The 24,527-nt window shown below is 45.0% G+C and overlaps 1 protein-coding gene across 1 annotated transcript in view; it reads left to right on the forward strand.

Moving 5' to 3' along the window:
* Cep112 (centrosomal protein 112) overlaps positions 1–24,527 on the forward strand; it is a 444,738-nt gene that overhangs the window by 374,930 nt on the left and 45,281 nt on the right. Inside the window, exons 24-26 of the mRNA XM_051158947.1 lie at positions 644–745; positions 4,027–4,091; positions 4,875–4,939. Of these exons, the coding sequence (XP_051014904.1) occupies positions 644–745; positions 4,027–4,091; positions 4,875–4,878 (171 nt within the window). The 3' untranslated portion in view covers positions 4,879–4,939. The remainder of the gene's footprint in view (positions 1–643; positions 746–4,026; positions 4,092–4,874; positions 4,940–24,527) is intronic.

A 24,527-nucleotide genomic window follows, 5' to 3' on the forward strand; every position in this document is an offset into this window, starting at 1 on the left:
TGAACTATTTTGTATATAATATACTGCAACTCAGCTTTAGCATTTGTTAACTCACACATAATACATATAGTCAGTCTTTAAAGTAATTCTATTACATTTTACTTTACAAGGAAGGTAGCTGTAGGAAGCCACTTGTATTTGTATATGCACATTCATGTGACACTCATGCAAGTCTTCCAAAGGTTTCACTTCCACTGCCATCTCTTACCCTTTATTTTATTTTATGTGTGAGCATTTTGCCTCCGTGCTATGCATGTGCACCATGTGTGTATCTGGTACCTGTGGAGGCCAGAGGAGGGTGTTAGATCTGCTGTGACCGGAGCAATAGGCAGTTGTGAGTTGTTACATCAGTGCTGGGAACTGAATCTTGGTCCAGAGCAAGAGCAGCAAGCTGGGCCATCTCTCCAGCCCCAGTGAACAGGGAGTTTAAAAGAAAGGGAGTATTATTCTAGGGACGGTGTGCCAGAGTCACATGCTCAAGCCGGTCAGCTTACCTGTATATGTAATTCTTTGGTTTTGTCATGTTACTGTATGCTTTTGACAACAAATGTAGAAAACTGGGGTTGAACAGATGCTTTTCTAAGATTTCTTAAATCCAAAACAGACATTTCTGCATTATAAAAGATATTTTTTTCCATTTTAGATCATGTACATACGACAAGAATATGAAACGAAATTCAAAGGGTTAATGCCAGCATCTCTAAGACAAGAACTGGAGGACACCATTTCCTCTCTGAAGTCACAGGTAACTCCTAAAGCTGAGCAATGTTCTACAACGTAGGTGGGGCACACATCCTGAAAAGAAACGTGCAAATCGCCTGATTCTGCCCTGCTACCAGGAATCACTGTGAACCCCGCATTTCCCCATCACCAGCATGAACTGGGTTAGTCCCCTGAAACTGGGTCAGCTATGGCACCTTTGATTCATTCTCAGTCCAATGCAATTTCACCTTTTCTTTTTTGTTGAGGGTCTAAAATGCCATTCTGTAGCACATTGCTAGTCCATTGCTGTGCTGAGTATAGAGGGACAAAAGTATCGTTAATTTAGAAGCATTTTTCTAGTGTGTTTTATAGGTATGCTTTCAAAGGTATATAGTTTAAGTCCAAGGCAGATTTACACTAAGAAGATCAAACAATTAAGTTTAATGTTTCTTGTTGAAGTGTGTGGTTTCTAAAATGTAAGGTGAGAAATGAACACTTGGGAAGCTGAGGCAGGAGGATCACAAATTCAGAGCCAGTCTGGACTACATAGCAAAAAACTTTCTCAAAACAAACAAAATACCCAACGTACTTCTGTATTGAGCATTGTCTTAAGGATTTTTGCTTTTGGTTTTGGTGGTGAGGAGAGATTGAGACAGGGTTTTACCCTGTAGTGCCAGCTGGCCTAGAACTGATTGTGTGGGCCAGTCTGGGCTTGAACTGCCTCTGCCGCCTCAGTACTGGGATTAAAGGTGTTGCATTTATGCATTGATAGCCTATGAGAGCTTTTTTTGTGTATTTTGGGGTATTTGTTTGTTTTGGAGGCAGAAGGTTTGTTTCTTTGTTTGTTTTGTTTTGTTTCTTTAGAAAATGTCTCTACATAGCTCTAGTTATCCTGGAACCCACTGTGTAGACCAGACTGGCCTCAAACTCACAGAGATCTGCTTGCTCTGCCTCCTGAGCACTGGGATTAAGGTGTGCAGCACCACACCCAACTACTTTTAAGTTTTCAGTTCCCACATAAGGAACCTGCATAGCCCCATTTCCAGCACACGGGGAACTTGAGATATACAAAGCCCTGTAATGGCTCCACAAGGGAAGGGTTTCTGCACTCTGAATGCTAAGAACTGTACCAGGCACATGGCAGCTGCTCACTGAAACTAAGGTAACCAGTGCAGTGTGGTATACTCACATGGGGCGTTTATAAGATGCAGGATGAGGATATGAAGACGAACATGGCAGTGCATACCCTTTGTCCCAGCAGTGGGAAGACAGAGGCAGGTGATCTCTGTGAATTCAAGGCTAGCTTGGTCTATATAGCAAATTCCTGGGCCAGGGCTACATATAAAGGGAAGTAGGGGGCAGGGGAAGACTGTGAGATTTGTTTGGGTCAAACTGACCTAAAACTTACTAGGCACCACAGGCTGGCCTGAGACTCCCGACAGTCCTGCCCACTTCCCTCCTGAGGAGGCTGCAGGGACCGGTTCTCTCCATCTCCCACTGCTGTTCCTGTTGCCTTTGGGGGCCACTGGTAGGCTCTGCTGTGCTTACCTCTGCCCACGAAAACAAATGGTGGTGGAGGAGAGCACAACAGGAAGGCGAGCACTAGAGGTGTGGTTTACCCATCAGCCTAGAAGAATGTCCATGGGGCCAGCTGTGAGGGCCTGACGCCCTCAGAGGAGATTCTTAGATTGGCGGGTGGGGGATGGGGAGGAACCCAATACCCACCTGCATGGCTTCTGTTATTGTTCATATCGCTTCACTGTAATAAAAGCCACTGCAACCTCCTGGAATTGGATGTTGACCCAGAGAGAGAGGAGAGAGAGAGTGCTGCCAGCTGCACAGGGAGGGGGAGGGGGGCTCAGAGTTGGCAGCTGTGTGGAGGAGTCCCAGGCCTTAGAGTGAGCAGATTTAGTTTGAAAGCACAGGTGCCTGTGTTTTTGAAAATTGTTGGAATTCCAATCGATTGCAATGCAGGCCGGGGAAGAAAGTTAAAGCAGTGTGATCCTTGCATCTGTCAAAATGATCAATTGTCCTGTGGGTCATTTGAGCAATCGAATAAAATGAAGAGCTGGTCACTATTACAAATAAGCAAGCCCAGGGACCTCTTTGCTACACATCCATTTGGGCAGGCTGTGCTTGCCTCTCTTTCAAGCACGTTTTTTTGGTTCTGCCAGCTGTACTCTTGCATAACTATGCCTCAGAACCAGCCGTTGCCATGGTTTCAGCTCAGCCCGAAGAAGCAAAAGTAAACAATTCTGAGTAGATCAAACGCCACTGACTCTTGATTATGTTAGATGATAGTATATACTGTCCCAAAAGTGTTTTTATGTGATCGGATGAAGTATTTTGAATCGACGCCTGATATATAGGTGTCATCACTCCAATAGACGTTTATGCTTGAGTAGTCAAAGGTACAGTGAAGAAATCATGCTGGACAACAGCTTCTTCTACCCCCCACCCCTCCCCGCCATGATGGTACCTACTGTGGAGTCTGTACTGGGCATTTGCTGTGAGGCCCAGCTCACCACACTCATAACCCTGAGAAGCAGCTGTCATGAACCCCGTTTCGCAGATGACACAGCAAGAGCTGAGTAACCTTCCTAGAGCCTTAGAGGCCAAGCCAGGGATGGAATTCGAGTTGGCCTAACTCCAGGAAAAGCTCAGCCTCTTTCCGTTCCACAACCCCATCTCTAACCTCAGGGGATCCCCAGGATGGACTGGAGGCTCACAGAGAGCAGTAATTTTCTTCTCATTCACTCATTAAACAGCTAGTACATACCAGCTACATGCCCAGCCCTGTAAAAGAAACTGGGGACTCGGAGAGAGGCTCTTAGATTTGGAGACAGACATGAAAACATAGGCACAGGATGCAAAGGAGGGACCGCTGGCTTGGAACAGGACTGAGTCGCTGTGAGCAGTTGGCGAGCAATGGAAGGGCTGACGTTTGAACCAGCCATGGAGGGCAAATAGAGTTTTCATCAAAAGTTCCAAAGTGAGAAATGGCTCTAGCCAAAGAGTAACAGAGTGTGAATGACATGGCATAAGGTGGCAGTGGTGGGAAGGTCGTGAGGAGAGAGGGAGACACAAACATAGAATGTCACCAAATTAAGACGTCCTCTGTGATACAGTGTGTAGTTGATTCTGTGGCCTTTAATGGATTCAGTAGGGACAAGATATGACCAAATGTAGGAAAATGCAGTGTTAATACTCACTTCCTCTGAGTTTTAACCAGAGAATTGTCTGAGTTTAAATAAAATCCTAATATGCTATGTGTGCAGTATTGACATGTGCACTTACATTTTCTCATACAAGATGTCTTTCTAGGTCAACTTTCTACAAAAGAGGGCATCCATCCTTCAAGAAGAACTGACCACCTACCAAAGCAGAAGGTATGGGCAGTGAATGAAATGCCTTCCAATTAATTTGTACTGTGTACCCCTGGAGACTCTTAGCTTGACATGCAAGGCTTCACAGAAATGTCTAGACACAAGATAAGTCTCCAAAGGAAGACACTTTTAATGAACAGCTTGTCTTTGAGAAGTCACCACCTCTTTAATCACAGGGCTTAGATTAATCAGAACAAGATTTGGGGATCTCAGGTGTGGCAAGTAGGTAGGGACCTCACCTGGGCAGTCAGGCAAGGTGTGGTCTTAAAGCCCAGCTATGGACTGAAGGAGACACCATCTTCCTTTAAGACTGTGGCATGAAGCAATTCTCTGTGATGGTTCACATCTTCAAAGCCCCTTATCCCTGGGGGTTTGGCACTGTTCTCCAGACCAGAATAAGTCAATGGCTTTGTGATGTTAAATATTCACAGTGATGGAGTGTTGCAGTGTGCAGAGCTGTGGGATGCCAGAGACCTTCTTAAAGGTTCCCAGTGACATCACCTAGCAAGGTGATGTTTACTGATGGTCCAGTTCAGTCAGGCAGCTTTGCTTTTAAGTGCAGTCACAGAGGAGGCTGCTTACTTGGCATCGAAATAAAAGGAATGAGCTTGTGAATCATTTACTTTTCAAAAGATTCTGTGTGCCCGATGATGATAAGATCAGTTGCTTATAGGCATACGTGATGAAATTTTGATAGCAAATACACTTTTGAACCTCCAACTCCTTCAGAATTGTAACATATTTTACAATTGACTAAAAACCCTAACGTGGGCTTTTGATTTCCAGGTAGCTGCATGGGAGAGTGTGACAGATGAGATCGTCTGGGCTGCTCTGTGCACTTCATCCAGCAGGTTTGAAGATTTGGATATTGTAAACTGTGAGATCAATGGCTTTTTTTTTTTAATGCTTAAGTGTAATTAAGATCATAAAAACATGCATCATTCATACACTGGGTTGGCTTTATTTGTGTCTGCCTAAGTTATGTTTTACCATCTCCTTTTTTGATCCCATATTTGTATTGGAGTACATGCTGGAGACTGCTTATGTTGGGAGATGTCCCTGGTGGCATGCCTTGGTGATGCTTTGCAAGGGCTTTACAAGTTGTGAAGGATAACAATCACGATTGTAGTATCATATCAAAATGCTTAACTGTTAATGTTTCCATGTTTATTGTTCATGTATTAAAATGCCATTTTGTACTATTCTGTTTTCTTTTTACATTTTGTCTTCCCTCATCTGCTAAGTACGGCATGTGCATGGTAGTTTTCCCCAACAAACACTCAACATCTCAATTTCTGCTTTGGAGGAAAATACATCATGTCAAAGAGCAGTTCATAATCTCGTCACGGAACTGGTGTCTAGAGTCAAATCTCTGGGTCATGCTTGTTGTGAGGGTCTCCAGTCGGGCCCTTGGGGTTGCAGGACTGTAGGACAGGAACGGCATGCAGCAGCTCTGGTTTTCCTGGGACTTTCTTGATGTCTCCTTTATGGTTGCTACTTTGATCGTCACATCTGTCCATGACCCTTAAGAAAGCCTAACGGAAGTTGGCCATGTTTTGCGGACACAGCCTATGGGCAAGCAGCCACACCTGTCCATTGGTCTTGTTTGTCTGCAATGTGTTGCTCTTATGAATGATGTTTAAGCCAGTCCTGTGTTGATTGCTCAGCCCTGGTTTGCCAAGGAAATTCTAAGTTGCAGTTAAAAAGATGCTCCTGTTTGATTTACGTGAGCCTGGGGTGTGCCATGGGCCTTTTGAGACACTCTAAAAATGTAGTGGGTGGGAGGAGTGGGGCTGTAATCATTTGGTTTGCTATATATATATATATATATATATATATATATATATATATATATTTTTTTTTTTTTTTTTTAAAGCAGGGAAGAGAATTTATTTTTTACTTATTCAAAATTACTTTCTCTTTCCCAAGCCCAAATTTGCCCGTTGCTCACTGTCCAAGGACTAGTTGCCATTTCTTGTACCTGTCTGAGACGTGAGGAAGATAAGGTAACCAGGTTTTACAGCTGCCTGCAACGCCAGGGCAGGGCAAGCTGTGCGGTGGCCATTAGTAGGAGGTTGGCATCTTGTGCTAAGCCATCTTTGTAGAGACACCACTTTCCTGGTGGCTCTCAGATGTCCTCCTCCCCCAATACCTCCTTCAGGAATATAAATCTGTGTCCTGTGAATGATCATACAGGCTTTGAAAATATTCACACAAGGCATAATCATCACAGCTGCTACTAAAGCCGCCTAAGCAATGAGGACAGTTGATACTCGAGTAGTGACTTTGCACTTGGAACAAAGAAGGCTGTATGGTTAATTTTAAGTGCTTCTGTGGGGACCATGCAAAGAAGGCTGAGGTCAGAGGATGTCAAGGTTCTTAATGGCCTGAAATGAAAATACTTTCTGAGTTGTTTTGTTTGCTGGAATTGGAACTCCCACTTAGGAATATTTGTTTTCCGTGAGTAAATATCAGTAGGTGTTTTGGAAACTTGCCTGCTATTCTTTCTTTTCCTTAATTCAAGGGTTATGAAATTACAAACACTGGTGAACCTTTGACATTACCCAGATCTCATTTCCCTTCTGCAGTGTGCTGAGCATGTCTGGGGGTAAAGGGAGTGAAACTTAGGGTCAATTTTGATTGGATATGATAGGAATGGGTTTGCTGACGCTCGTGTTTTTGTGAATGTTCTCTGATAAAAGAAGAGAAAGAAAAATCACTTTTGGCATGTTTGAAATTCCTCACAGAGCTGAGCACTGAGTATATAAGTGACTACTGGGACAAAACCGAACGCTAAGGAAATGAATTATAAACACTGCCCCTTATTGTAAATTCATCTAAGAGTGCGTCCTTTCTTTCATCTGAGGGAGGATCACCTGTTCATCATGAGTGCCTAATTTAGCTACGTCTCCAGGTATTGTGGTTGCCTACCATGCTTGAGCCTCACAACATAGAACTGTCAACAGGTGGTGGCTGGTGAGGCATTTGGAATACACAGAGAAGGAAAGCTCTAACTAGAGGTGCCGTGGCTGGGCGTGAGTGCTAGCTGTTCTGAAGGAGTCAGGGAGGAGGAGAGCTACTGGGAAGTTGGCAGTTCAGTCACCTGCATAGATCATAGTTCTGTCAGTCCACTTCCGTTTCCCCAGCAGTGAGACGTTTTGGGAGTCTGACCTCTGATGCTGCAACCTGCCCGCTCACCATAGAACTCCACAGAAGGCAGCCATCAAGGGATACAGTGGAGAAGGAGGAGGTCTAAGGTAGAGGGAACCAAAGACAGACTGCTTCATAGACTGCACAAAGCACTGGTGGCAAGGTGGTGGGAAAGGAACAGCTCGTATGCTGAGATCACTCTGTAAATGCCGCACATTAACAGTGATTCTTCAGAAACTGGCTGATGCTTACAATGCCAAGCAACCTCATTAAAGGAGTCTGTGGAGAAAAGTGCAGAAGGAAGGGACTGGGAGTTTGAATTAACAATTAACAGCATCCTCATTGAAGTGCATCACCAGCCAGGAAAGGCAGCAGCGTCTGTGCTTTCTGTCTAAGGGTGAAAGGAAAAGGTAAAACATCAAAAATGCTGGGAGAAAAGTTTCAGAACACAAGGTCATTTGAATTCACAGTTTCCTTAAAAGAACTCTGTCTTCTGAGCTTTCATATTTTGTTCAGAAAGGTCGCCTCTTTTAAGCCTTGTCATTAAAGATGGTTTGCTCTTTAAAGTGCATTATCAAAGGGTATAGAAATTGCGAGTTACTGAAACTAAAATGCATGATCAATTTTAAGTCTGCTAACTAAAGCCTGCTTAAATTTGGATGTGCTTTTGTGCTGGCAGCCGCTTTGATAAAACCAGGAGAAGATACGTGGTTGGCCAATTCAAAGTAGCGAAAGGAGATAATTAGACAAAACTTTCTCAACTCTCGGAGTGGTCCTGGCTTTCGAGGCTTCATTAGGAAGCTGTGGCCCTAAATGGTGTTTGAGGAGAGAAGTGGAATGCTTCCGACTTTGACAGAGTGAAGTGTATTGTTTTAAAAACAAAATCAAACTTCAGGCCACAATGTCTGCCTCATACAGAGGAAAAGAATTGCAGTCGACGTCATGAGACCAAAGACTGATTAAAGCTGCTTCCCTCCGCTGGATCAGTGGTAGCTGCGCCCCTCTTCCCCCAGCCACTCAGTTCCAAGCCAAGGCTTCCACTGGGAAGACATTTTTTACTTTGGAGACCTAAATATCGCTGTAGGTGTTGCCATCAGAGGAGGACGCTTAGGCCAGCCTTGAGGCTGACAGTCTGATAGCCTCCCTCTTTGGGAGTCGGTCACTTGAAGTGAGCTCCCCTAGGGAACGGGCGAGGGGCACACAAAGGCTCCATCGTGGAGCAGGGCAGGGCTACCTAGTGAGAAGCTGGCCTCACCTGCCTAGGAGAAGTGTAGTGACAGGAGTAGAACCACTTTGCCTATTTTCTATCCCTTTATCTAGGAAAGGATTTAGCACCCAGGTGGCCTCTGCTGTTCTGTATCCTTGGTGATTTTCTTCACCTGCTTGGGCCTCACTTCTCTAATCCGGAACACAAACCATTATATTTGATGAATGTTTCCAGTGGTAATCACTTCGACCCTTTCATTTAGTGTTGCTCAAACTAGCAAGGCATGATAACACACACCTGTAGTCCCAGCACTTGGGCAACAGAGGCAAGTACATCTCTGTGAGATCGAGGCCCAGCCTGGCCTACAGAGTGAGTTCCAGGGCAGCCACAGCTACTAAGAGACACCCTGTCTCAAACAACAATGGAAACAACAAAACACAAAACAGTTTCTCAAACCAGTGTCCAACAAGATCTGTTTGGTGTGACTTACAATGTTCTGACAGCTGTGACATGCTATATTCTTCCGTGAAGCTTCACATGCGTTACTTGTTCCAGCCAACAAAGTAACCCAGGCCTAGTGGCGTCTATTGTAAAACATGGTGTGTAATCTCTCTCACGAGAGCACTGATGGCTGGCACAATCAGGTGAGCTGCTCCCAATTAGAGCCCCAGTAGTGCCATGGGATGGGGTTTGGGGAGCAGACACAGGAAATGAATGTGAACCCACAGTGCTCCCTCACATTCAGGAGGCTCCTGTTCCCCAATGGGTGAGGTAGCTGGTTAGAGCCCTTCTACTCAAGCCAGAGAGCAGACATAGGCACCAGAAGCCACATAAGCCCTGGGCCCCAACGCCAGCAACACTTCTACTATCCTTCATTAATGGCAGCCTGTCAAGGGTAAAGGACAGAACTCCAGCGAAGCTAGAGGCCCCTGTGACTCTGCCATAACATTTGTAAGTAACATAACCTTTGGTAACTGTTTAACTAATTCGAGTGAAATTGAAGCCCCTGTGTCACTTTGACCTGTCATAACTTTTGTTTAAAACAACAACAAACAAAAAAACTGTATAACTCTCTTTAACCTGGAATTCCCTAAAATGATTTGACCCACATAACTGTTCCTTTTTGTTTTGATTTTTGCTTATGCTTCTTCTGGGACCTTGTATTTTATTGTAGAGCTCTATGGTATATTGATCTCAAATTGATTAGTTTTTTTTTTTTTTTTTTAATTCCTTCCTGTTTAAAAAACCTGTTGATCTGTGTCACATGTCTACAGTCACAGGTTAAACTGAGGATTTAGAAGTGCATTCTGGGAAGCTCTGAGTTTGCAATATTCAGTCAGGGCATGTCCTCTGTGTGTCTTTTCCAAAATGGAAGCAACCACAGTAGTTGTTGCTGTTGTTTCCCCTCCACTCTTCTCTGTTTGGGGCTTGTTTTGCACTGTTTATTGTAATCATCTTAGCAAGTGTGTTATTTTAAGGATCCGCCAGAACCCACTCGCTGTGCTTATGAGGACTTCCCTTTCTTCTGGGGGAATTCTTAGGCCTAGGGAAGGATGTGGATTTGCTGAAAGTGAGAGGGAAATTTCCTGAACCACAGAACTTAAAAACTACTCCGCTAAGTTGAGCATAATCCTCTAGATAAACAAATGAATCAGCCTCCTAATGGCCCGGTTAGCTTTCTCCCCACTGCAGTGGCAGTCTGTTCTCTCTGCTTGGCCTGCTAGGCCCATCTCCTGTATGTCTCATCTCTGCTGAGCCTGGGTGGGGAATGAGTATAAATGTGTAGACAGAGCCAAGGCAAGGGGGCAGGCTAAGTCCCCATCTTCCCACGTGCTGCCAACCATTGGGTGGTTCCTGGTTGAAGAGCCAACCCAGTGATGCTTAGAGAACATCAAAGGATAGGCTGGAGAGATGGCTCCGCCTTAAAGGCTAGGCTCACAACCAAAACTGTCAGAGAACACCAAAGGGTTGATTTGACTGAAGGGAACAAGTGAAGTTAGAGAATTTGGGGGTGAAAGGAAAAATAGAGAAGGAAAAAAAAAATCGCCATTTACTTTGGAAGAGAGAATATTTTCCTGGCAGGATAACGAGTTCTGAGACTCGTTTTAAATAAGTGTGTTGAGATCCACCAAGATTTGTCTGGTTTTTGCATCTCCCAGTTTTGCTTCATGCCTGGTGACTGAGGCTGTCATTTGCCTGCTATCAACCCTGATGTCACTTCTCAAGTTGCATGTAAACTGGTCCTAGCCTGGTTTCCCTTGCACACCTCGGTGTTTCCCAAGGACTGCAGTGTCCCAGCTGTGTGGGAAACCCTCCTCAGAACTGCTCCTTCGGCCCATCAGTTACCATTGTGTCTGCAACGAAAATATTTATCCAAGAAGGCCACCGTGGTGCCTGTGTGAAGCCTGGCAGTGTTGCCCTGTCATGTCTCCACCTGCCTCTTCTGAGTTAAGGATCTCTGGTAGCAGAGTTGGCTGCCTAGAGTGACATTTCCTGCAGTGTCAGGGAACCTTTCTCTAACAGAGTTCCCACTTGCGATATCTTACTGTCTTCAGCATTTTTGTTTATGCATTTGCGCATGTGAATTTGGAAGCTGCTAGGATGTAAACTGGGTGTACTAGGGTTTTTTTTTTAATAGCTTTCTGTGATCTTAGTTGGATATTCTCTTCTCTTCTCTCTCTCTCTCTCTCTCTCTCTCTCTCTCTCTCTCTCTCTCTCTCTCTCTCTCTCTCTCTCTCTGTGTGTGTGTGTGTGTGTGTGTGTGTGTGTGTGTGTGTGTGTGAGCATGTGCGTATACACAAAATTTTAAATCTGTACACCTTCAAAGGCAAATTTTCTTTCTAATGCCCCAAATCTTTTTTTAAATAGGCCACTTAAGATAACAAACCTAAGTAGCCCACCCACTGTTAGCCCCTGCTGTTAGGTACTCCGCCTAAAACCATATCCTGTTCACTCTCTGCCTTTTTATTGATAGAAGAAAAAGATTAATTGGCCTTATCTCCCTCTCGCAGTGTAATCACAGCTCTGCCTGCGATGGCACCTCTAACTGAAGGTTGAGCTCAACTCTTCAAAACTTGAATAATTTGCTCAAATGTTTAAACATTCTACACCCTCTTGCTGAGGGCCTCGTCTGTCCAGAGTCGGAGCTTAGGCACAGCCGCTATACAAGGATGAATACCACTTGCCAGTCAGCTCTTTACCCATAAAGAATTTATGATCCAGTGGGGAAGATAAAGCAAATACACAAAACAAAAAGAAAGCCCATCACACAAGAGTGGACCTGACCTCATGTCCTGGGGACTCTCAGGAAGCACATCTGAGGAGCTGACACCAAGGCTGCAGTAGGTTTCAGCAGTTTCTGTGTGTGGAGTGCCCTTCCAGATGCAACCACAGCCAGTGCACGTTGGGGGCTAGATGTCCGGATTATCTGAATTACAGTTGCTGGGATGGGGATGGGGATGGGGTGGGAAGCCCTCTAATGTAGACGTTAGAGTCACATGACAGAAGACAAAGAAAATAGATAACTGACAGCTCTCTGTCCAGCTCAAAACTGTCACACAGGTTCTTTAGGGACCAAGAACTAGGTAGGTTGCTTAGCTTCTCTTGAGTCTAGATTTCCTTAAATTAAAAACTGGAGGAGAGTGTGGGGAGAGAACTCAGTGGAGAGAGTGCAGGCCACCAAGTCTGACAACCCTAGTTCAGTCCCTGGAGACTCACATGGTAGGAGAGAACCGGTCCCTACAGCTTGTCTTTTGATCTTCAGACAGGCATAGTAGCATGAGCTCACCACAGTACACACACACACACTCTAAATAAATAAATAAAAGACAAATGTGAAAATAACTTAGTAGATGAATTGGTAGAGCATGCAGATGAAATGAGCTAGTTGTGGTGCACGCGTCTGTCATCCCTGAGGCAAGAGGACTGAAAGTCAAGGCCACCTTGGACTTCATGGTAAGACCCTGTCTCAAAAGAGAGCAGAGGAGGGTCTTGGGACTTAGCTTACTTGGTAATGTGACTGGAGGGCCACAGGACTCATGGAGGAAATGCCAGATGTGGTGGCATGCACTTGTATTCCCAGTGTGGTAAGGCAGAGTAGACAGATCCCTGGCCCCCTCAGGCTAGCTACGTTGTGCATTACAAGCCAATCAAAGACTCTGCCTCCAAAAATACAAACAAACAAACCAAGTGCAATGACACTTGAGGTTTTCCTGTGGGCTCCAAATGCATTCACACACACACACCTATACATACACATGAACTTGAAAACACATACACAAAAAAGATTAAATGAGATGACCCATTTTTAGAAGTCTAGTATGTAATAAACCTCCAGTAAATGAAGGCTATTTATATGTTATGATAATCTCCAATTTCATAATTATTATTTATAGACAAGGAAGCTGGAGCAAAGAGAAGTCTGGAAATTTGCCCAAGGCTACTTACCTAATATGTGGTAAAAGCAGCAAGTAGAACGCCTATGCCCTCAGTCACTCATTTCTGCTTTTTCCACTATAATGCAATGCCCATGTGGTTGAGGGAAAGTTCGTGGTTTTATAAGCGACAGGAACAATTAAGGAACCTTAAATGAGAAATGACTCCATGAGAAGCTGTTATGAGCCCAGTCTGGCAGCAGCATGAGGTGTACAGGAGAAGCGAGGAGACAAGAGGCTGGGGGCAGAGGAAAACTTGGGAAATGCCTGTAGTATTTCCATAAATTGCCACAGGTCTCCAGGGAGAGAAAGGGTTCTCTGTGAATGGAAAATGGGTCACAGATTCCATGGCTACTGTGGCACATGAATGAATGAGGTGATTGTGAAGGACAAAGGAATACATGTGAGCCAAGGTTTTCACCTAAAAGACATAGATTTGAGAAAGGGGAAAAAATTACTTTGGAGTGAGCTTCCTTGGGTGGCAGGAGTCCTGAGTTGGACCCAGGAATGTGCCAACTACAACCATCTGAGTTAGACTGAATTAGAAAGCCATGGTTTACCTAGAAGGGTGATGGATCATTCCGAGAAACAGAGAGAGAGAGAGAGAGACCTGGGGTGTAGCTCAGTAGACAGAGTGCTCACCTGGTCTGCATCAAGTGCTGGGTTCAATCCTCAGTACTACCTGAACTGTCGTGGACCCCCAGCTGTAAGCACTAAAAGCTCCTCCTTCACCATATGGGCTGCACCAAGTCCTCATTGTTGTAAAGTAACTTGACAAAAGTAGCCACTGCAAACCAGCGCTCCGGATAAATTGTGATAAGTAAAATTGACCCTCCGTGAAGGAAGTTCCTCTACGTAACTTAGTCAAATATTTTGTTTCTGATCCTTACTGATAGGAAATTCTGGAATTTTCACTCGTTTGCAGATGTTTGTATTCTTACCAACAACAACAACAAAATGTCAACTTTAACTTAATATTAGGTAGAACTCAACCTTGACTCAGTACAGTTAATCACAAAATTATACTCTTTCATGGTTAGCACCCTTCTCTACAAACACAGGCAAATAACGGTGAGCACATATTTGTGGTAGAAAAGATGGCATTAAAAAGAGCAATTTAGACCCATGAGATGGCTTAGCCAGTAAAGATGTTTACTGTCAAGCCTGACAGCCTGAGAGGGATCCCCAGGACCCATGTGGAGGAAGAACAGAGCTCTTCTCTGGCCACCATATATACGCCACTGGATTCTCACACACATAAAGAAATTAATTAAATTAAATTAAAACATGCATGAAAATAAAGAATGCAAAGGCAAGTAAGTATAGGGTTTTAACTATTGAACACCAGGAGATTAAACAACATCTTGAAAGGGAAAATTGGCTGGTATACAGCTCAGTGGTAAGGCACTTGATTAAAATGTATGAGGCTCCAAGTTAGCTCTCCAGCAAGAAGGCAGTGGGGACGGGTAGGCAGGAGGGAGCCTTAAACTTACTAAATTTTGGAAATAGAGGTTAGACTGTCTGACTACATAATAGCATTTGATTCCCTAAATTTCTTGGGTAGTTTCAGTAAATGCTGGTAGAATCTGGCTAGTGAGTCTTCCTCTCCTTGTTTTGTAAAAGGTTGGCATTGACATTTCTTGGATGCTAACACTTACAGTTACTAATAGTGATTTAGCAAGAAAATCATGAAAGGTGTGACATACTATCACGTAGCTTTGATTATGGGCTCTTTCTAGAAGAGGAAGAGACAGTGGCTTTTTTCTGCCTAGAAAAACTGATCATTTGACTTGGGTTGGGGAGAAAGTTTTTTTAAAAGTCAGCAATTGTTTTTTATTTGCCACGTGTTCCTCCCCACAGAGGGAATCCTGCTTTTCCTCATGCCTTTAGCAGTTAAGGAGATGTGGTCAACCCAGACAGCCCCACAGTGCAGCTTCTGAAGCCTGTTGAGGCAAGGCTCCCACTGGGACTGCCCATAGCAATGATGGTGGCCAGTAGCTGGAAAAGACTGCGGAGAGATGTCACCACCACACAGTAATGTGGGCAGTTCTTTTTCAGTAATAAGACATGGACCTTCCCCACCAGGAGAAGGCAAGGGGAAATCTGACGACAACCTTAAAGCATGTCTTACGTGGCCATTGAGGTCAGAGGTCCTCTTGCAGAGACCAACAGGAGAGAGGGAGACTGGGTGGGTGGGCATAGATGGGATGTTCCGCTGCTGGCATCCACCCCTCTGACAGATGACACCTGCTGAAAGCAAACCGAGAGATGCCATGGGTGAGCGTGAACTTGGCTGCATTCTTGCCGCTCAGCACTGAGCTGAACAAATGGAGAGGGTTCCAACCCAGAAGAGGTACCGCATTGAGAGGTGCTGTGTAGCTCCTGGAAATGTGTATAAAGCCCAGAGTATTTCTCATCCTGAAGAACGTTTGGGCAAAAGAAATACAGTCTGGTTTCACATTTGTCTGACTGACATACAATTTAAAGAATTCCGTTTTACGTACTTAGGCTATGCTTTAATGTTGACTTGGGCATAATGGTTTGTATTAATAAAGTGATTATGCCTCTAAGGGCAGTGGAATTTTACTTCACGCCTTCTGACCACTGAGAAGAAGAAGGATAATTCTACTGTCGTGGGGCACATTATCAAGTCTTTTGTTATAAGAGTATTAGCTTCTGTGACTTGATTTGAGCAAGAATGTGTGATGATAGCCAGATTCAATTGCTAACTGGTTAAATTAGCTTTCACAGTAGCCACTTAAACCACGCCCTAGGCTTACCATCCGGATGGGTAGGCAAGAAATAATAGCTATGGTACTGTCAAATTAGCAATGTGCTTCCCTGTGCAGAAGCATCACCATGCAGGCTGTCCTGAAAGGGAAGTGTCATCTGCAGCTGATATGGTATAAACAGCCCTTGCTGCTCCATACTTGGAGCTGTTTTGCTCCCCATTTTAGGATTGTTTCTCTTCAGTAAAGCCCTAACCACCACCAGAGTGTGTACTTACTGTGGCCTGTAATAGGCCCCTGTTACTCAAGCTCAAAGTGATGGTACTAAGTCTTCTGACTTTTGAGGGGAGGGTGTACATCATTTTTTAAATAATTCATTCTTTACTTTTAAATATTAAGGTGATTTTCTATCTCACCATATCTAAGAAAAATAGATATGATGTGGATGGATTCTCACATCTATGAAAGGATCAAGAAAAGCCACAGTCTGGGGAATAATTCATTTAGTCAAAAGAAAGATTTCTCATTTGATTATGAACACAATCTTGAAGGATAGTAAAAAGTGATTTGAAGCTGGGAGAGGGCCAATTCTTGGCGATGAGAGAATGGGATGGGCTTCTGTGTGAAGTGGGGAAACATTGGTACCTGGGTGTGATCCCCATATGCCTCGAGCCCAGCAGCAGTTGGAGCTGAAGAGCCAGTTCTGTGCTAAGCATGAGAACGTGAAGGCGGCTCGGCGGCAGCGAAGCACTGTTTCATCTCCTCCAGAGATGAACCTGTTGTTCTGATGTCAAAGGATGAAGGAAGGCTGGCGGACCTGCTGAGGAGTTCAAAGAGTCCGATGAAGCAAATGAAGCCTTCCACGGTGGCAGGTGCCACTGGGTGGGTCTCACAGTACCTGTGGACCTTGCATCCACAGAAACTGCCTTCTAGCGATGGCTAATTTAGAGCACAGTTTCAAGGCCCTAGGAGCCATGAAAAAGAACGGCACAAAGATGCTGTTTTCTGTCCCACATCACTGGACTCATATTTTTGGAAAACCTGGTCAGCTCTGTTCGTAAAGGACAGTCTTCAAAAAGACAAATGACCTGGGTTTTAATTTGGTTGTTGCTTCTGCACACTTACTGTGCTTTTGAGGCCACCTTTTTTTTTTTTTTTTTTTTCTTTTAATGTTGCAAGTTAAATTCACATACAGAGGGTGTTGCTCTCTGGTAGGGAACTTCTTAGTATATGTAATACCTAGGGTTCAACTCACAGGCCCACAAAATGAGGGAATTATAGGGAGCCTTGGTAACCACTTAGTTTATCTCAAGAATCACTTGGCTTTCTAGTAAATTCGAGACCACAAATTATTATATATACTTCTTTCAGCTTAAGATTCAACATGCAGATGTTTTGTTTTGTTTTGTTTTTTAAGATAGGGTTTCTCTGTGTAGCCTTGGCTGTCCTGGACTCACTTTGTAGATCAGGCTGGCCTCAAACTCACAGAGATCCTCCTGCCACTGCCTCCCAAGTGCTGGGACTACAGGCATGCGTCACCACACTCAGCTCACATACATATCTTTTATACCAATAATCCAAAGTGGAAATTTGCCAGAAAGAAGCAGAGTCACTGGGTAGTCCAAGCAAATGGCTTTTCTGAATCAAGGACTTTTCAAGAACATCTCCAGAAGATCAGTTTCCTAAAATTAGGTTATCAGATGACCCATGCGCCTGTCTCAGGGCTTTCCATGATTGGTTTGAGAGACTGGTTTGATAAGGACCGTGGCCTGTCTACAGTCTCAGGGTATAATAGTTAGTGACTTCACTAACAGTAGCATAAATTGGGTCTTTCCTCCAAGACTAAAGAAAGCCAGGTACCCACAGTTGATGCCCCACCCCACACCATTCCTAGTACACACTGACTAGAAGTTGAGTGACAACCTAGACTGCCCACCCAGACAGAGGGCACAGTCATCTTCCTCATCCATTGTAGAGGCAGAGCCTCCCACGTTACTTGGCCTGCCTTACTCCAGGGGCTCAGGCCCTAGTCAGTTCCCTTGCTTCTTTACCTACATGGCCTGTTTATGTTCACACCCTCATTCCCTTTCTTGGCTTTATAATAACATATACCATATGTGGTTTCATCCTGCAGCCAGGTGGAATGTGAAGCCTATGCCTACCATTGCCAAATTGGCCAGTCATGAATGTGGGTATGAACATAATTATGTAATGGGGAAGGTTTCTTTTCACTCCACTGTGGAATGATTGATCTGCTTGGTGACTGTTCTTTCCTTTGGGATAGCCTAAGAAGCCACTACTTAGCTGATTTTAAGAGTCAGTAGTTCAGGGCTGGAGAGATGACTCAGAGGTTAAGAGCACTGCCTGCTCTTCCAAAAGTCCTGAGTTCAATTCCCAGCAACCACATGGTGGCTCACAACCATCTATAGTGAGATCTGCTACCTTCTTCTGGCATGCGGGCATTATATGAAGGTGAAACACTGTATACTTAAATATTTTTTTAAAAGCCAGTAATTCATACCATGTGTGTCTAAGACATAAACCTCTGTAGGTTAGCCCTGAGTCCATGCCTGAGATGGTCACCATCTAGTAGAGAAAAATAAAATAGTATATAAATCTATACCATCTTGGTTTTTTCATATAAAAGTCTTAAATAAAAACCAGGAGAAAATGTTCTCAGCTGAAAGTCTTCAGGAGGAAAGTAGCAGTGCTCCGGGTTTCAGGACACAGGACACTGTCTTGGGACAGTGTGTTCCAGTGACGACACCCTGACATGGAAGGGCAGCAGTGCCCACTTCCCAGTCCCACTTGAGGGCAAGCCTTCTGGAATCATTTCAGGGCAGCTCCATCCTCTCAAACATCAGGTCCTCAGTGGGGTACGGTGGGAGGGAAGGAAGGCAAGGACTATCAGAGCAGCCAATCTGAGAAGTCACTGGGAGGGAAAGCATAGAGGAGGTGCTGCCAGAGCAGAGTGACTCTTCAGTTGCTGCCAAGGACAGACAGACATGTGACGCTCTGCAAAAATTTGTGTCCCCTTTACTATTAGCTGTGCAATAGCTGAGACAAAGAAGTCCTCTTAGCTTCGATAGACCTGCATCTCATCAGTCTATTGGAAGCTGCTGTTGCTACTACTGCTTCTTTCTTCTTCTTCTTCTTCTTCTTCTTCTTCTTCTTCTTCTTCTTCTTCTTCTTTTTCTTCTTCTTCCTCTTCCTTCTCCACCTCCTTTTTTCCTTCTTTTCTTCTTCCTCCTTTTTTCCTTCTTCCTCCTTTTTTTTTCTTTCTTCGTCCCTTCTTCTTTTCTTCCTTCTCCTCTTCCTTCTTTTTAGAGCAGGGATGATCAGAAAGTTCATCTGAAAGGAGCTATCAGGTCCCCTCAGCTATCCCCACTGCTCTGCTCTGAGAGTGTCAGCCTGTGCCTACCACTGTCACCTGTGAGCTACAGCCTGAGCACCTGTAATTGGATGTGTCCCGTGACTTCAGCCTGGAGCCTCTGTTTACTCATCCTTCCTTCTGCAAATCTGGTTGCTAAAGAAAGTGTATACTAGATCTAAGATAAGCTCTGGGCATTTTATCTAGATACATAGATGGGGAGTTCTTTTGCCAAAGACAGGATCAACCATTTTCACGCAGGACTGTGGAGGGGAGGGGAGCAGAGCAGATTTTCCTTGTAAAGAGCCAGGTTTAAGTATTGTTTGCTTCATCACATAGACTCTGTTACAACCCTCAGATCTGTGGCCATCATATAAAAGCAGTCATGGAGCTTGTATTGCCTTCATTCCAATAAAATTTTATTCATAAAGCAAGGTGTTCAACAGGCTTTGCCCCATAGTCAACAGCTAGGAGAGGGTCTCTTGCCCTCTCTACATACCTTTAGTTTAAAAGGCATGTTCTTTTTTTTAAAGATTTTTTTATGCATATGAGTTCTCTGTTTACATGTACACCTGCATGACAGAAGAGGGCATCAGATCCAAATATAGATGGTTGTAAACCATCATGTGGTTTCTGGCAATTGAATTCAGGACCTCTGGAAGAGCAGACTGCTTTTAACTGCTGAGCCAGCTCTCCAGCCCCCAAAAGGCATGTTCTTTCTGTTTATGGAATCTCTCAGTTACCCCAAGCCTCTAAGGACACTTGTGGCTCCCATGCTTTGTGGGATGGAACCCTGGGTGGTTAGACATGATGCGAGTATCCTGCTCCAGCAGCATAATTTCCCTCTATCGCCATTTTCTGAGCTTGAATTATCTAAATGCTGCTAGTGGAAAGTCAATGTTTAATGCCTGGGGAAATGCCTTAGTAAATAAGAGAGCTTGCTGTGTGACTATGAGGACCTCAGTTTGACAGGAACCCACATTTAAAAAAAAAAAAATCCGGCCAGAACCTCATGGGCTGTAACCCATCTCCGCCTCCCATCTCTCCCATTCCATCTGTGGGATTACAGGGACTCGCCGCTGTGCCTGGCTTTTTGTGTACAGTTCTGGGACTCCAAACTTAGGTCCTCACCCTTTTGGTTTTTCAAGACGGTGTCCCTGTGTAACCTTGGCTGTTCTAGACTTGCTCTGTAGACCAAGCTGGCCTTGACCTCCCAAGTGCTGGCTAAAGGTGTGTACCACCTCTGCCCAGCTCCTTTTTACTTTCTTGAACTCTTCTTCCTTGGCTGGTTTCCACTCTACATCTCAGCCATTGTGCTGCTCCGTATGGGTTCTTCTCCATTCCCCTAAAGGTTGGTTCTGTAGACCTTATTCCCCTGTGGTTAATACCATATCCAGAACATTTTCTGCCACCTCAGCAACTCTGACATTTATTTTCTCTCCTAAACATAGACCCATATAATCAGCTACCAAATGTCTCCACCTTCATGTCCAGTGGACAAATGAGACTCAATGTCCAGGACCAACCTTGTCATTTTTACCTCAACAGAAGCCTAGTATACCCTGAGTCATCTTTCTTCCACCATCCTTACATCTAATTAGTCACAACTTCTGCAAGTTCTACTGTCCCTGTAGCAATCTGATTTCTCATCTGCTTCCTGGTTAATTGCCACTGCCGTGTATGGCTCAAGCCCCTGTCATTTCTATGACAGTAGCTTCTTAACCATTCTTGCCACTCTGCATCTGTTTTATACCACACCCAGCTCCTCTGACCATCTCTTCTCCTGCCTATACCCCAAACCTCAGTCTATGCAATAGACAGATTCTGCCTATGTGCAGCCATGAGGAGTGGACACATCCTGCTCCTACAGTGTGGCCTTTCTCTTGGTGTCTTCCCCTAATAGACTGGTTCCACCTTTGTATTAACAGCCCAAACCCCAACAGGTGCTAACTCCATGATTTCCCAGGGAAGGAAACACGCCAGCCCAACGGGCATCCCTTGCCTTGCTCCATTCTGAAGCCTCCTGGCTGGACCATGTGGTCTCATGTTCCTGGCACAGTGGTGTGCTGTTTCTTCTGTTAGAGCTCTCTTTTCTGGCCAACTACCTGTTCCTCATGACTCAGCTAGTGTTAGCTTTCCCCATCAGGACAAAGTGTCTCTGCTTTGACTCCTTATGTCCTTTCTGCTATGACTCCTAATGCGCTATGAGGTAAGTGTCAGTTGATTTGTATCTCATGGACTTTTGCGCTCCTTGAAAGCCAAGGCATGAAAGTTGAGTTGACAAACAGTACACTTTGATAAACACTTCTGGAGGAATGAGAGGGGGCTTTCTAGACATAGTTCTGCAGCCTGGGGTTGTTTTCCCAGTTGCTGCATCTACTTGGATGTCAAAGCACCTGCCACACTCACAGTCTCCTCCTCCTGAAGGTACCTGCCCTCCCATATATTGCTTCCTCCTACCACAGCCAACCCACTCAGCCTCCTCCTCACCACTGAGCCAGTGGCCTGTGGCCCAGCCTCACACGTGCAGATCCCCTGAGTAGGATTGGCACACGGAGCTAACAAGGGATAGGTTGCTGTATACAGACTGCACCTCCCCAATTTTCGCCATCATAATGGGAAGTTCTGCCTCTACAACCCTTTAATCCATTGACAGGACCTGCTGCCCTGTGGCCATCCAGAGAAAGCCTCTCCCTGCTTTTACCTCCTTTTTCTTTTATCCTTTTAAGGGACGCATGTGGCTTCTTTATTAACCCGTTTGTTTGTTTGTTTGTAACAGGGTTTCTCTGTGTAGCCCTGGCTGTCCTGGAACTCACTCTGTAGTCCAGGCTGGCCTCAAACTCATATGCCTCTGCCTCCCATGTGCTGGGATTAAAGGTGTGGCCACCACCGACTGGCTATCTCTTTTTTTTTTTTTTTTTTTTTAAGTGATGAGGAAGCTGAGACTTTCTTAACGTAATTTGATTTTTCTGAAATCAAAGGCCAGGCTATCTGCCTGTCAAATTCAGTCTAGACCCCAAATTTTGGGTCCTTTGCCCTGCTGTTTATCCCACAGTACACTATAAATTTACTAACCTTACAAGGACCATGCCTCCCCCAACTTCTTCTCCTTCTTCTTCTCCTTATTATTATTATTATTATTATTATTATTATTATTATTATTATTATCATTATTATTTCATGTTATCATTACTCTTGCCTCACTGGCCACTTGCAAGTTAATTTCTTCAGTATTTGATGTGCCTTGTGATTTGGTAAGACTCAAAGGCTTCCCCTTTAGCAGCCCTGGAAACAGTGTTTGTTTGGAAATACGCTATATGGCAACCAAGCCTAATTTCATAAACCATCTGATAAGGCATTTATAGGGGAACAACAATTGGCCAGAATCCCAAACAGTTGTACGTGCAAGAGCCTGGTGTTGGGCAAGAGTTTGAAAAATGGGGTGGGAATTGCAAGGGGGGAGTCCTGGCCCTCCTTCCAAATGGTTTATGTCTTGGGTCACAAGCAGTCCCCCTTTCGTGCCCAGACTCTGGTTTTCCTCTGTTCTCTGGAGGGAGGGTCTTCTGTACTGTGGGGAAAGGGTCCAGGAAGCAGCTGGCACATTCCACCATCAGCCGTGGCCGGCCGAGGAGGAAATTCTTTGTCTTTGGAACATCATCTGCTATTACTTTACAAGGTGAGAATAGCCATCTAGGAAGGCCTTCCTTTCTCTTGAAGGTGGCGATCCTTCCTTCCTTCCTCCAAGGGCTCCAGGTGGTGGTGTCGTCAGGGGTGACGTAGGGAGATGGGCGGCGGCAGGCTGCATTGTGCAAGCCCTTTATCTGTATCTCTCAGGACTTTGTAGCTCTAAGAGCCTGTGACAAAAAAATCTTAGGAAAGCAATAAGTAGCTAATCTCTGGCGATGAGAGAGTAAAATGTGAGGCAGCCAGTGGTCCTTGCTGTCCAGCCAGTGGTACTCAGTGTCTCGCACAGGGACCTCACTAAGACGGGATACCTTCGCGATGCTGTGGACGTGGAGGATCAGACCCGCACGCTGCCAATGCCTCTGCTTCTCCATTTGGAGATCATTGATGGGAAGACAACTGAGGGGGGATGTGAATGGGCTGGAGCTTCAGAGGGAGGCAGAGATAGATACCTGCTCTCCTGGTAGGGCTGTCCCCGGCCCAGAAAACAGATTTAACTATTAGTTTCTTCTTTTTCACTTGAAAAATAAAATGTTCCAAGATAGCAGCATGGCCAAGCCAATGGCCTCCAGATCCGCAGGAGGTAGGGGTGACTCCAGAATAAGCCTGGGGTCTCCCTCTGCCCCTTTCATAGGTAAAAAATGGGGTTGAAATAGCCTAACCTTAGTCACTGGCTGAGTTTCCTCTTGAATAAGACAAAACATGCAAACTTTGAACCACAAATTGTCCTCCTGTTAAACAGTTACCATTTTCAGTGGGCAAGTCCCCGTGACAGGCATGGCTCCCTGAATCCCCAGTGTGGCCATTGTGGAAGACAGAGCTCACTGCCTCCTCTTTGCAGGTGAAGAGATGAGTGTCCTGAGACAGTCTGGGTCATATCAGAGAACTGATGGAGGTTCCCGCTGACTCAGCAAGAGACCACCTTAGATCCTCTGGGGAGCACTTAGACTCATATTAGGCTCATGATCTTACAAGCTCTCTTGGGGCTATCTAAAGGTTCTTTCCAGCACTTGGGAGGCAGAGGCAGGCATATCTCTTAAGAATTTGAGGACAGCCAGAGCTACAGAGCCCTGTCTCAAAATAAATTAATAATAATAAATAATAATGCAAACAAACAAATGTAGGTGGGTGATTCTAAGATGAGAAGCACCCAGAAAACCTTCTAATCCCAGACTTACTAGAGCTTTCTATGACTTGTCTATAGAGACTGGAACAGCAACCCTGACAGGGTGAAATCCCTGCCTGTGCCAAACCTGGCCCTAGAGGAGGCTTGCTAGGCACACTGAAGGCTAGTGGATAAACAAACACTTCCTTTGCACAGTAGGATGAGGTTTCCTATGAACTGTGGATTAGGACATGTCTTTCTCAACTGCTCATCGTGGGAATATTGTTCTGTAAATTTAAGAGATGTCTTCCGGGGCTGCAGAAATGGCTCTCGTGCCACACAAGCATAAGAACCTGAGTCCAGAGGCCCAGAAGCTGCATAAAGCTAGACATGGAGAGAAAGGTGGCAGAGACAGGAGAATCCCCGGGGGCATGTGTGCCAGCCAGCCTGGTACATACAGTCGCAAACAACAGAGGCCTTGTCTCAAAAGCAAGTTGGAAGATGGGGACTAACACCCAAGGTGGCTCTCTGACCTCCACACATGCGCCATGGCAAGTGCACATGTGTGCACATACCCCTTTAAGAGGGAAAAGGAGTAGGTGCCCTCTGTGTACATGGCTGCCTTAGCATGAAGAATGAGCAGCAGGTACCTGACCTTCTCCAAAGCCTGGGTGCCACCGAGCATGAGTGTGACACTGACCTGCTCCAAAGCCTGGGTGCCACCCAGCATGAGTGTGACACCGACCTGCTCCAAAGCCTGG

Source organism: Acomys russatus, chromosome 16, assembly GCF_903995435.1.
Source record: "Acomys russatus chromosome 16, mAcoRus1.1, whole genome shotgun sequence".
Taxonomy (NCBI): Eukaryota; Metazoa; Chordata; class Mammalia; order Rodentia; family Muridae; genus Acomys; species Acomys russatus.